The sequence below is a fragment of the Sander vitreus genome, chromosome 13, assembly GCF_031162955.1.
Source record: "Sander vitreus isolate 19-12246 chromosome 13, sanVit1, whole genome shotgun sequence".
Lineage (NCBI taxonomy): Eukaryota > Metazoa > Chordata > Actinopteri > Perciformes > Percidae > Sander > Sander vitreus.
The window spans coordinates 21405550-21419857 of record NC_135867.1 but is presented as its reverse complement, the minus strand read 5'-3'; the positions used below and the strand labels follow the sequence as shown (position 1 = coordinate 21419857).

Sequence of the window (14308 nt, the reverse complement as noted above, 5' to 3'; positions counted from 1 at the left end):
AAGCTGCCTTGTAAAGTCAACAATACAGACAACAGGCTGCACTGACTCTAACTTGATTTGCTTTAATTCAATTAAATATACAGTACATTAAATATGTATGAACACGTATGTTTTTTTCTTTTTTAGTTTTCATCTGCCCCCACCCAAAATTATTAATGGCTAAATCAACGTTGTTTTTTTAAAAAAACAATAGAGTACACACCCAGTCTGGTAAACATGGATATGCAAACATTGTGTTATCAACATGCACAGTATCAGCCAGTCCATTACCAAGCATACTGTAACCTTGCTTATGACACGGTAACGTTTTTTTTATCCTCCCCTCTGGTGCTGTTTGCAAGAGTCAGCGGTGGAGAGTGCAGAAAGTTCAGTTCTAAGTAAGACCTGTGTGTGTACTCCAACTTTCTGTGAAGATGGGCTCCACGCTGCGCTTGTTGGTGCTTATGAGCATAATAGGTATTTTTTCTTCTTACTCTTGTAACATTCTGCATTTCGGGAAGTACTTTAGTGCGTAGGTTTGAATTACACAGAGCTTTTTGTAATGTTTGATTTGGGATTAAACCTGTTTTCTTTTGTTTTGTAGGATGTGTTGAACTGATCTCAGTCACAACTCCGCAGAAAAATGTCAATGTTACATTGGGTCAAAGTGTCCTACTCCAATGTATGTTCGTGACTAATGTAGACACCTCCGGCCTTACCATCCAGTGGGACTTTGTTTCATCGGCCTCCATGATACCACAGCAGGTAGATACACACTGCTGCTCAGATTGCACAGCTTTGCACCAAATGTGCTTAAAAAACGTGGCTAATGTCTTAACTTCTCTAATGAAAAAACTCAACATTTTGGAAGATATTCAAAGTTTCAATTGCTTTCATTTCAAATTCACTTTATTACAAAGCTTGAACATTCACCAAAAACACATCTTGTGTACAGGTTAGCGCCTTTTTTCAGTATGTCGCGTATTCTTGACCAACCGTCAGGAGACACACCTCACTGAGACAACAAAGCCTGTGAGATGAACAAAGTTTTTTTTTTTAAACATTCCGAATGATCGCAGGAGTATTATTATTATTCAGAGTTTTAAACTAAGTAGTTTTTCTACTTTATTTAATGGGGACTAAGTCAAAAACATATGTATTTCTACTTTTTCCATATTATTTTTTTTATGTTAAGTGATACATTTCTTTTCTGGCAATGCTAATTTAACAAACTGCCTTGAAAATACAACTGATAGAAACACTTTTAAAGACGAGCACATGGTACCTCAAGTATCATTGAGTATTCTATAAATTATAACAATGTTACTTTATTTAGCCTCCTAACATCTGGCCCTCTTGATTAAACCAGCTTTATAACAATGAGGTTTTACGCTGAAATAGCATAAAGTAAGTATACAGAAACCTTTGTGTCTTTATTGTGTCAAATAGTCTAACCTGGGGCCATCTGTTTTCAGGTGTATTACTATCAATCAGGAAAGGATGTCATTACAAAATCTTATGAGGGCAGGCTTCAACCTTCATCTTCTCCCGGCTTGACCAAAAACGCCTCAATAGTAATAAGCAATATGCAACCATCAGATGCCGGAGTGTACACTTGTCAGATTCACAACATTCCTGATGTGGACGGACAGTCTGAGGCCAATATCATTGTGAACGTTCTTGGTAAGTTTTGTTAACTCCACAGGGTGTAAAAAAAAAAAGAAGTTTATTCCCCCATTGGTCGGAAAAGTAGTCCAATAACTAACTGGGTAAGAGTTAGAAAGTATATAACAACAATAATGGTCTGTACACATCCATAAAGTCCTGAGAAAAGGTCTAATCAGGCAAAATAATCAAAAACGCTGTGAGAATGCACAATGGGTGTGTAGGGGATTTCATGCTACTGGGCCACACCCGTTAGCAGTATCGGCTGTGTATTTGCAATATAAAGGCAAGCAGAAGTAGCTGATAATGTTTGTGTCCGCATTGGTGCTGTGATGGTGCTTTTATACCAGTGTTCACACCTGGACCTGTCCGCAGCACAAGAGCTGAACAAAATATAATCTGAACCTTGTGCTGGTGATCGGCCATTATTCTCCTGCTAATTAGGGTGTGGTTTCCTGAAATGGGAGAGCCAAAGCTCTGAAGTTTCTGGTTTCTGAGAATGTCTTTCTCTATATTTTTTTATGTAAAAGAAGGGCTCATGTCTGAGGGAGCTACTCTTTCCCTTTCACCTGAGTATGTTTTTTTAAGATAAAATCCCATAAGTAGGTAAAAGTAAGAGTACTTTTTAATTTTAATGAGATGTCTTAGTGCTGGCATTGCTGTAGCTATCATCAGTGTTGTAACATCAACACATCTATTAAAGCAGTGGCCCTGAATAGTGTGATTATGGAATTACATTCAGTTTGAATCCTCTCATTTACTGAGTTACCAGGGACAACCTCGCAGGCCTCAGTATCCTCAGCAGTTTCCATGGTTACTGCAGCAGTCTCCTCATTGTCAGTGTTGGAAATTAGAGTAGGACTGTGACTGCGTCCTTGTGCTGCATACAGAATATATATATCAGCATCTGCTGCATGCTAAACACACGTCTTGTGTTTCGTAACCTTTATGGAAATGTTTGCAGGACAGGTTCTACATGCCGAATGTGATGCATACTTAAGTGCAGTATGAATATGTATTGCTGTTCTCATGTTGATTATCATGGGATCAAAGATTTTCATCATCACTTGCTGTTACATATAATTATGGTAATACAGTATTTTAAAGAGAGTGAGTAGTCTATTATGAATTACAATTAAGTGTGTAAGCTTGACCCTTATTGTGAGAACACAGTAGATATCTAAATAAAGTAGTGTCGTTTTAAAGGTGATTTACTGTCCAATCAATATACTGAAGAGCCTAATGATTAGTAGGCTGGCACCGTGGAATATACCGTAAGGAATCTCAGCTCAGGAGCAGAGAGTTGTAAGGTCACTCCCAACACACTTCCTGCTTCGTGATGACTAATGGACAGACACGTGACGGCGTGTTTGATTAACGATAAGCAAAGGATTTGTCATTTTAACAAACTTGAATCTGTAAATTGTCTTTGTTACAAGGTACACAGATTCATATATGCCATCTTTTCATTTCTTTGATGTGACCATTATAACATGTTGCTCCTACAGTATCATTCATTATAGCATTATAAATAAGGGTTCATCCAGGCATGGTGCAGAGCACAAAAGCCCAACGTGTGTGTTCTGTCATAAAGGATGGCTGTGATAAACACACTATACTGTATAAACAAACCAAGATAAAGATCAGCTGGCAGCATTAACAACCATATTTATGTAGTTTTTGACCAATCAGAAGGCCCGCACCACTGTGGCTTGCGTGAGTATGAACAAAGCTTTAATTATCTCATGACCCCTCAGATTTATCTTGTGACCCTTTGGCGGGACCCGACCACAAGTTTGGAAACCACTGGACTGTATATAAAGTAATTTAGACTAGCTCCACCTCAAGCAGCTACAATAGTAAAATGCTGCCCAAACGCATCACTATTACTAATCTAATAATGTCATTTAAAACAATATATCACTGACAGGGGACATTTCTCTGCAGAACAACATGTAGTTCTTCTACTTTTTATACTTGAAGTTTATTTTAATCATAATATTTGTCTACTTGTTCTTAAGTAGGATTTTGAATGCAGGACATGTACTTGTACTGGAGTTTTTTTTTTACAAGTTGCGTACTGGTGCTTTTACTCTTTATCTAAAGGGTCTCAGAAGTTCTTCCACCACTGTCATAGTGTATAATTATAGTGGTTAGATGAAGCTGGCAGTGATTGATTGACCAATAATACATAATCATATCAGACTCAGAGTGACACAAATTCTATTACTAAACCTCTCAGGATCAATTCAGTCTGAAGCTCTTGCTGAAATAGTATGATAATATCAATAATGTCTACTGATAGAACATGTGCTTCATAAAAATGTAAAATAAAGTAGATTTATTAAATATAAAGTCACCTGATGAACTCATGCATCCTCCTTGTGCACTGTCAGAGAAGCCCACTGTTCCTTATTGCGCCGTCCACGGTGACGTGGAATCAGGTCACTTGGTCACTCTGACCTGCCACAGTGAGCGTGGGAGTCCCAACCCAACATATATCTGGACCAGACTGGATCAGACTCGGACAAGGAGGCCTGTACTGGGACTAGGTCAGTACTATGTGTGTGTGTGTGTGTGTGTGTGTGTGTGTGTGTGTGTGTGTGTGTGTGTGTGTGTGTGTGTGCGTGCGTGCGTGCATGATATACTTGTTGACATGTGGACATTATTTTTTTTATTAACATGTGTGCACTTGTTTCCTTAGTGACCACATCTGGAATACTGCAATTCAAAAACATATCCCAGTTTGAGTTTGGGGAGTACCAGTGCAACGCTACAAATGCAGTGGGATTTTCAACTTGCACTATAGAGCTAAATCCTGGTGTGTTTTAATTTTTTTTGACAAAAAATGTACATCAACACAAATACAAAAAAAAGGGTTTCATTCACTGATGTTTGTACAGAAGCGGGAGATGGAGTGATTGCTGGCGCGGTGATCGGCGCATTGCTCGGGTGTGTCCTGATCATCCTGGTTGTGTGGTTCATCGCTCGCACGGTGAAGAAACACAAGTACAAGGAGGTCAAAGTATCAGAGGCCCACGTGATGAAGTGAGATTTTAGGTTTTTTGATGTTGCATTTCATCATGCCATTCCTAATTCAAGTGTGTAACATCAACTCTCTCTCTGCCCACTAGGAGGAGCTCTCCTCAGGCCCAGGAAGCCTCGGAGAGTGTTCCCGTGGCAACCACAGCTGGCAGCCTCCATGCTGAGGAAGATGAGCCAGAAGCCTGAAAAAAGGCCTGTTGAAAACAACTGGAGCAACAGCACTCTTCTGAACAACAGGATGTCCAGTCTTTAGCAATGTAATCAATATGACGGAGCGCACGCTCGCATTTGAACCATCAATTTAATCTTTAACAGCTTTTTTTATCATGTGCCATTTTTTATTTGACTTTTGCTTAAATGTAGACCAATGAATGTAGATATGCTTGTAATGTTTTTGTTTGTTGATGAGCCCTTTGCATTGGGAATACAAGCTACATAATATTAGACCAAATAATTGCATGAGATAGGACGCAAAAAAGAAAGAAACTTGAGAGTAGAATCTGCATCATGCAAATGATCAGAATGATTTTTATTTTCTGTATATATACATTATTATGTTTAAAAAAACAAATGATAGTCCAACATTCAAATGTAGTCTTTTAAATGATAAGATATCTTAAGTATTACAAATACAAAAATGGAATTAACTCCTGAAGTGAAGGGTCAATGGGCTCACGGATCTATCTTTAGTTGCTCTGTAATAATACAAACTGTCAAGCAGCTGTGGCTGAAGTATGACTGTTTCATGTAATAAACTTCAGAGACTCTGATTAGATAGTAGATCGTCTAGGGTGTGACCATAATTGATAATCAAGTTTCATCTAGGTGGCAGCAAACTTACACTAGAGCCTCACACTGTAGCTCAAGCACTCGGCCAGGTTAGAGTCCCTGAGATCTTAATGCAGATTTGTCTTGTATGGGTTTCAGTGGCTTTCTTTCTTTAGTGTTGTAAAGGGTCAGATGACATTAAATATTATATAATGCTATAGCCATGTGGCTACAGGCGCAGCCTTATAGCACGGCAACTCTTTGTGACCTGACAACAAGATTGAAGTTCTGAATGTAGGGTCAGATGTTCTTTTCCTTCAAGATAACTTCTCAACTTCCAACTTTTTATACATCGACAATAGATTAATGAAGACTTCAGATCGTTCTACAGATTTATTTATTCATTTAGAAATGGTTGGGAGGGCAGTGGTGACAACAGGAACCATTTTATTCCAGGGGGTAAAGTATAGGCCAGAAGTCACTGGTTTGGTCACCAACTCTTAACAGCTGCAGACAAATTATGGACATTCTTTTCTTTATTTCCCCATTAAATATTAAAGAGCTCCTTCTTTGGCACAACCATATATTGGCTACCCCTCTGTCAATGCTAAGCGTAAAGGCAGCACAGAGACCCTCAATGTTTCCTTTAACTGAGCTGCCTGACAACATTATGGAGCCAACTTGGGAGTCTACTTGCACCACCTTTAGTCTCACATTGACCAAGAGGTGAGGGGAGGTTCATATCCAGGATCAGGCCTGCAGACCGAAGCAGCGTGCAGAGCTGAGGACGTCGTCTCTGGTCAGATAGCATCCACAGAGCTGCCTCAGGCCGGTGAAAGACTCCCTCCCATGCATGACACGCCAGTTGTCTATGAAGATCACCTCATGGAGAAAAGAGAGGATACAATCCTTAGATTACACTGAATTACATTTACATTCTCTTTTCTGTTTTCTTTACAATTATCCTAAAGCTGCAAATTAATTCATCGAAATTGACATTTGGAGAAGCATTTACACATATTAGTTTTCTGGCTTGGGCATTTCGGAATGCACCCTCCTTAAGAAGTGTAACTTTCTTACTTTCCCTGGAGTCAGTTTCACCCACAGCTCGTTCTCTGGCCGCCTCAGTTCTGTCGTCAACTCTCGATGTGCCTCATACCATCGCTGAACAAGGTCATGGGGCATTGTGTTTATCACTGATCGGTCATAGTTGTTGTATCTGTTGGAGAGAAATAATACAACAATCTTGCTTGTTGCAAGTTAAGACACCTTGCCTGGCCTATGGTATTCCTGTTTGCAGCTTTCTCTAGAACGGCTCATCCAAACAACTTCACACTCGATACTGCACTTCCTTGGGTTCTGAGCAGTCCACATGCCATGACATAACACATTTGCTAATAGATAGCTATTTGGGACAAGTCAATCCGGGAACAAAAGCGTTCATCCCGAAAGTGACATTGCTGATGCTTGTAATGTTTGAGTTCGCTACAATGTAGTCTCTCTTTCCTCATCTCGTCTTGAATGTACTGTAGTGAGCTACGGAGAGTGAGCTGTACCCAGCATGCCGTTCGGCGCTGAAGCAGTGTCAGCGGTGTCACATAGATTTCGAGAGCTCTCACTCAACACTGTGCTTCCTTGGGTCCTCAGCAATACACCCGTTAAGCGTAAAGTTGATTGGATGAATGGTTGTCAAGAAAATCAAAAGACTCCTTCTACTTAAGTTATTTCATCATACCTTTAAAACTACAGAATATTCCTTTCGAAACAGAATACGTATATAAATAGGTTGAAGGAAACTGAGGCACAACCTTTTTACACTAGTAGGATCCCCAAACTGAAGAGCACCAGAGGGACACTCTCTACACACCCGAGCAGCACTCTATGCAGACTGCATTGTAACTGAGAATATATCCTGTAACTACTGAGTTTGCCTTGTTATTATATTTACGCAAGGGAAGTAATTAATAACTAAATAGCGTGACGTGTAAAGCTTTACCCCTACATCAAAATCCTAAAATTTTAATGTCTGGTAATTCACTACTGCACAAACATGAGTAAAATGACATCAAACTAATGCGCTGACATACCGGATCAGATACATTTCATTGTTCCAAGGATAGACGTTGAGCACGGGGCCGATGCCTGTCATGTGGTTTCGGTGGTTGTCAGAGTTTTCAATGTACTCGTGCCTGATGGGCACATGGGAAAGCAGCTCAAAGTTTTCAGGGGACTGCTGGCGTACTTTTTCAGCAGCGTAGAACCCATCTACAAGTAGTGTCCTTCCCCCAGTTCCCTCATGCTTGAGGCAGTGGAATACCTGGATTCTGCAACAGTAATCAGCGGTATCGAGTTAGAAAATGCAACCTTTGTTTAAAGGCTAATTTCGCTTTAACCTGGACCCTCTTTTCCCATGCATTGGTGTTTAAGTGACTAATGTGAACAAAAATCTTTGAAACTGGTCCAGTATTGAGCGAGAGCCGCAAACCAGGCTGCAATGTAATCGTATAGGACAAATGTGCATCGTCAATTTTGTCCAATAAAAGGACAGTTGCTGTTCTTGCCACTGCCACTACTGGCTCATATTAATTGTCTATTATAAGTGTCTGACAACATTATGGAAAGAATCCCTACAGAGACAGACCTTTTTGTTAAAAAGTAGGATCCTTTATGTTTAACCAGAAACACTTCAGAAATCGCTAAAGGTCTATCTCTGGATCTGTAGGGATCCTTTTCATAACACAGAATAATGACCTGAGCATGTCAGTGGTAAAACAAGCACTTTTTCGGATGTAAATTGAAGGTGCGCAATTGCCCAATAACTTGCCAAATGCAGCGGTCTTGCTTAACACTGGACCAGTTTCAAAGATTGTTGCTCCCATCAGTCACTTAGACACAAAAACATAAGAAAATAGGGTCCAGGTTAAAAAAAAAAAACGAAGTTACCCTTTGAGATACGTTGTAAATTAAAACTGCTCAGTATACTATAAACTGTTGACATTAAAGCAGAGACCGAAGCAGGAAAAGTTCTCTAGTGTTGCTTTAAGATCTGTGGTCTGTTTTAATGCTTCACAAACAAAAAATCCTTAAAAATGTATTTGGGCTGTTTTTTAGATTCCATATCAGTTCATCTCTGCTGCACCTACCCACATGGTTCCTGAAAGTAGGAGGTGTCAGTGTGACGGTCCAGGGCCTGCTGGCTGTAGGCAGTGTCTCCTCTGGAAAAATCGGAAGTAAAACACCACATTCTTCCATATGTAGTCTCCCTTGTGGATCAATAACAAAAAACACAAGCGGATTAGGAATAAGTGGACAAAGCCGAACATCTTGTGCGCTATCACCATTGAATGCAAATTGCTAATTCAGTATAGTTGCATGAGAATGTTACAGTAGCAAGAAGCCAAAAAGAAGCACTGAATACCTGATGAGGCTGACTCTCTGGGTCACCGCCTCTGTGGCCTCGACTGTAGCTGGGACATCATCTACGAAAGCGATCCCATACAGAAGATAGTTCTGAAGAAACTTCTTTACTTCGTCATCGCAGCTCATAAACGTGTCCCATTTGGCAGAGGGTATGTTTGCCTCTTCATAGATGTGTGAATTCCAAAGGATGCGTGGCTGGATGTTGCTCCGCTTCTTTCCTTCATAGCTGTTCTCAGCTAGCCAGCTAAGGCTGTAATTTGACACATGGCCTCCAGGCCCTGGGATACAGAAAGAGAAAATATTGGTATTATGTACAATCAATAGAAATTGCATCAAATACTATGCATGACCTGATTTTGACTAATCTTAATGTATGATTTATTAAAGGTTAAAGCATATTTGGAAAGATAGGACTGAACTGTTTGTTTTGTAAAATGCACTAAAGTACACAATAACTTGAAATGAGGAGGGCATCTAGCATGAGTAGCACAAGCATTTTTACTCATCTTAAATGTAATTTCTTATCTTAATGCCCATAGGCCTTGTGTCAAGTGTGTGGAAAAAACTCAGAATGACCTCTGTACTGCAGAACATCAGGTTATATAGGAACAGAACAGGTAATAAAAGCTTGCCATCTACACTATATGTACTGTAAGCATACAGCAAATGAGTAGATCTGATCTGAGTGCAACATAAGTAGGGCTGCGTACAGAAATACGATACTTTTAGGCACCGTCCATATTGCCTCCATAGTATCGAAAAATGCCCCGTCATTCAATACCTAAGGAGTAAATCTCAATAGCATCAGTGAGCCAATAAGCATGCAGCATGGTTTTACCAATATCTAATAATGCTTTTTATTGGCTTTCTAACTAGGCATGCAGGAAAAATACTACGTTAAGCACAGAGATGGGGCACGTGTGTGTGCTTTGTATTTTAATATTAAATTCTAAATTGTACCGCAATGTGTTTTGTCGTAATTTCTTTTTGTTCAAATGGATTTTGATGAAATTGGTATTGGAAAAAAGTATCATTCAGAAACCGGTATCAAAATCAGGGTATTGGCACCAGTATCGGTATTGACATATTTTAGCGATACCCAGCCCTAAACATGAGGATCCATGAGGGCCCTTACACCATTTAGCAGAGAAAGTGTGTGAGGGCCGATGTTCATGGATAGGATGTGCACACTCAGACTCAGCTGGCCTTGAATATGCACCACTACGTACACTGTCTATATGCCAGTATGCCCACATGAGTAGCCTATGTGCATCACTAACTGTCTTAGGGCTGACAGGTCCCTATTTGTCACTTTTTGTAAGATGAGCCTCCCATTGCCAGACATTCCTCCACAGCGCTGTGGAGGAGGGTCTGGTGAGTCCACACATCATTCTGGGATGGGAGAAAAAATGTGCTCTGGTTTATTGGCATTTCTTTCCAATTACAATCATCTTGGGTGGCGATAAGCGCCCGACGGAGCAACGGCGTCTCTGCAATATAGCCTCGGGAAGGAACTTGTTTTGGTGGAACATATATAAGGTTGTTTTAGTCGTGCAACAGAAAACTCAGAGTGGACAGATAGTCTAGCTAGCTGTCTGGATTTACCCTGCAGAGATCTGAGAAAAGGTAAACCATAGTCCTCATACAGCCATCGGATTTTAAAATGCCAACACAAAGGAAGCCCAAGGTAACGGATATCCGAACTAAAGTACTGAGCAATCCCGGAAGTGGAACGTAATGGATGTAGATTTATGTAAGATTAACTGCCACTCTTATGCATAAGTTTAAAAAAAAACACTGCATGCAGCCCACAAGGAGGCATCAGTCTTTAGGACAACCCACAGCAATAAGGCATGAGCATCTCCAAGCTGCCAGACTCCGCTGGCTGCTATGGTATTAAAAGCGTATAGTAATGGTATCTCCCTGTCCATATTGTGCTCCCCATTTTAAAAACTGTACTATAATTATCTTCCTGCTCATGTCAGACGGGACCCAAACTGGGCTGACATGAAGCCAGCAGATTTCACTAGCAAGAACACTGTTTCCTTTTCCACACTAGGCTGCTGCAGGACTGTAAGTCCTCTTACCCCAAAACTTGGCAACTAAATCCCTCTTGGTCTTTTTCCACTTTGTGTGCAGGGTTGTGCACTTGAGACAGAATAAGGCTGCGTTCACATACACTCAGGTAGTCATCAGGAGGTACAGCGAATGCGCAACTCTTCCCATTCAATTTGACTGGGGATAGTGTGTTTAGGCTGCAGCGGTGGGGGCTGCAGGGGGGAGCCGGAAAAAACGCAGCGGCCTTTGAGACAGATTCAACTTTTGGAGAAATAAAACAACAACAAACCCTGCTAGGCCAATCATGTACCCAGCAATCAGACTTGTCTTTTCGTTTTGAGGTGTTTTACAAGACTAAAACATTATAACACTAAAACGAATCATAAGCACTGAACTGCCCAGGAGTTTGTGTAAAAACTGACTGTTTCTTGGTTAAAGTTGTTTAACTCTGCCTGCTGGCCTCTCTCACGGGAACAGCTCGGTGCGTAATGGCTTGGAGCCCCACCAATGTGGGTGATTAGGTGGAGTACAAGGTGCTAGAAAGAGACCCTAGATCCATAACTTGCAATTTGCAAGCAATTTGATTCATTGGATATTGCATAAACGTGTGGCTTTGTGTCAAAAGCTGCATTACAGACTTTATATTTAAGTGTATTTTGTGCTCATCTGGTGCATGTTGTTAAATACATTATGTTAATCAAACTGCCGCAAACTAATATAGACACAGAAAACCTGGGGCAAGGTAGCACCCCACTGTGTAGCAGTACTGGTTGGTTTGTGAGTTTCTCAACAGTGTAGCTGTCATATTTATATTCTGCTGTGTGATGTTACAGCTTTTTAAAATAAAATGTAATCAACAGCTTTACTGGACACAATAGCACAAGTAACAATTTGAGTTTGAAACCATGACATTTACATTTATTTTTCATTGTGTCCAACTACGGTAGCTTTGTGTGGATATATCTTTTTTTAAATGGTACAGTACACAATGCCTGACCACACCAAGTTAAACTGAAAACAGTGTGAATATTAACCCAATAAAACACTGCCATCGCTGAGGGAAAAGTCCACCTTTGGTGAATATGCATAGAGACAATTCCATTATTGGTTCACTTAAAGTAAATGATTGAATCTGAGCTCAGGTTACATGTTGTAGATGCCTTATTTCATATGCTGTAGTTTCTTGGTGCCGAACTTTCTGTCATGTACCTGCTGTCAGAGGTACAATGGAGCATAACATGTTACGCATACAGTACCATGCAGAACAATGTTTTTGGATTAAGTGTTCTAAATGCATGGTCAGATTAATTGTTAAAATGTTCGCCAAATACACACAGCAGTCTACATCCACGACGTTCCACTTCCGGAATTGCTCCGGTGCCGCCGGAAATTCCGCCGGATGCATGTCTTTTCAGCCAATGTCTGTTACCTGACGCTTTCTTTGTGTTGGTATTTTAAACTCCGGTGGATTTCTGAGGACTATGGTTAACTGCTCCTCAGATCTCTGCAGGGTAAACCCAGACAGCTAGCTAGACTATCTGTCCAGTCTGAGTTTTCTCTCGCTTCCCGAGGCTATTTTGCAGCGGCACGGTGGCTCTGTGCGGAGCTTAGCGCCGCCCAAGACGATTGTGACTGGTTTAAAGAAATGCCAATAAACCAGAGCATGTTTTTCTCCCATCCTGTAATGCTGTGTGGACTAGCCAGACCCTCCGCAGCGCTGTGGAGGAAGGTCTGGCAATGCGAGACTTAGTGTTGAGAGACTCACAAACCAACCAGTACTGCTACACACTGGAGTGCTACCTTGCCCCAGGTTTTCTATATCTATATTAGTTTGCGGCAGTTTGATTAACACAATGTATTTAACAACATGCACCAGATGAGCACAAAATACACTTAAATATAAAGTCTGTAATGCAGCTTTTAACACAAAGCCACTTATAACTTGGTAGCAATTTGATTCATATCCAATCAATCAAATTGCTACCAAGTTATGAACCTATAGGGTCTCTGGGGCCCCTGGGGGTTTGGGACCTGTGCCCATTTGGCAATCCAGCCTCATGTCATGACTTTTATTACAGTGTCATTACAATGCATTTCTTTTGGATGATCTTTTCTGGGATGCAAACGGTTTAATATAACTTTAAAACACTTTGGGAATGTTTTGCCTAACCAGCCTTTTATTTTCAGATGTTCAGTTTCAGTTTGGTAGAACAACTTAAAATGGATTTACATGTAAGGATGAGATGGCCATTTTGTACAGTTGCATCGTCGGGACGGATGGTGAGGTCTATACTCCCAGTGTCCAGGTTTCTCTGGTTGGTGCTGGAGTTGTATGAAGCAGCAGAGCGGCAGTGATCCCTCAGCCACACGTAGTTCAAATGCATCGCCGTCCCTCCATAGTTGAGCACTGGCGATTACATATGCATGAAGTTAACAGTGAGCTTTGCCTCACAAACGTGTGTTATAATGTAATTTCACTCACCGAGACAGTCTTCAAGTGGCTGAAAAGTTGCTGAACTCGCAGCACACGCGCGGATCTGCGTCTTGTGTCTCCATGATAGCTGTGTGTTTCTGACTCCAGGCGACAGCTGAGCCTGTTTTAACGCGGGTCGCAATATCCTATTTAACATGGCCAACATCGTAAACACAAGGTGTGCTGAACAGAACAAAATAAACCCCCAAATTTAAGACAACAACCGCCTTCTTTCCCGAGAAGCCAGCGTGCAGTCGCTGAATTGACACGCCTATTTAGCGTTTCGCTTCTTTAAATCTTTAATCCCACAACATGTCTCAATATGCCGAGATGAATTATTAAACACGGCAAGGGTTATCTTGTGATTTGAAAATGTCGCAAAGCTTAACCAGAGTTATTAACTAGAGACCGGTGGTGGAGCACATGCGTGGTTCCATTGATCCCAAACCCCGGATGTGTGTGTGTGTGTGTGTGTGTGTGTGTGTGTGTGTGTGTGTGTGTGTGTGTGTGCGCGCGCGCGCGCGCGTGTGTGTTTCAGAGAAGCGTTGACTCACCTTGTAGTCCAGGCAAAGTAACTAATTTTGGAGCCAAAAATAGAACTAATTGTAAAAGATGTTTATTCAGCTTAGATAATTTCTATGAGCTGTCCAGAACAACTTACTAAAAGTCCTAAGAAATCCTAGTTGAGGAAATATGTTTAATTCTCATCAATCCGAGATGTGTGCCAGTAAGGACAACAATACACCCCAATGGGGCTATTTTTTTCCTTTACTCCTATCAAAATAAAACTTCATACAATGGAAGTATCCATGAAAAGTACACATTTTTGTATTACAAGTTTCTTTAAAAATGAATTTGAATATGCAAATGAGCTATACACTAATCGAATATAGGCTACCC

General features: G+C 40.8%; 2 protein-coding genes across 3 annotated transcripts; one reads left to right on the top strand and one right to left on the bottom strand.

Moving 5' to 3' along the window:
* Window positions 1–413: 413 nt before the first annotated feature.
* LOC144527379 (V-set and immunoglobulin domain-containing protein 1-like) lies at window positions 414–4875 on the top strand. The gene is made up of 7 exons (XM_078265343.1): window positions 414–456; window positions 584–744; window positions 1455–1662; window positions 4041–4196; window positions 4349–4465; window positions 4548–4692; window positions 4779–4875. The coding sequence occupies exons 1-7, from the start codon at window positions 414–416 to the stop codon at window positions 4873–4875; spliced, it is 927 nt and encodes a 308-aa protein (XP_078121469.1).
* Window positions 4876–5176: 301 nt separating this feature from the next.
* tmlhe (trimethyllysine hydroxylase, epsilon) lies at window positions 5177–13876 on the bottom strand. 2 transcript variants are annotated; one of them, XM_078266451.1, is made up of 7 exons: window positions 13418–13876; window positions 13166–13342; window positions 8876–9155; window positions 8601–8720; window positions 7545–7781; window positions 6538–6676; window positions 5177–6339 (listed from the first exon to the last, which is right to left on the bottom strand). In XM_078266451.1, exons 1-7 carry the CDS (start codon window positions 13572–13574, stop codon window positions 6208–6210), a joined length of 1242 nt encoding a protein of 413 aa, XP_078122577.1. In that variant the 5' UTR covers window positions 13575–13876; the 3' UTR covers window positions 5177–6207. The 2 variants fall into 2 exon arrangements, with proteins under 2 accessions (XP_078122577.1, XP_078122578.1); XM_078266452.1 differs by lacking the exon at window positions 7545–7781.
* Between the last annotated feature and the right edge of the window lie 432 nt (window positions 13877–14308).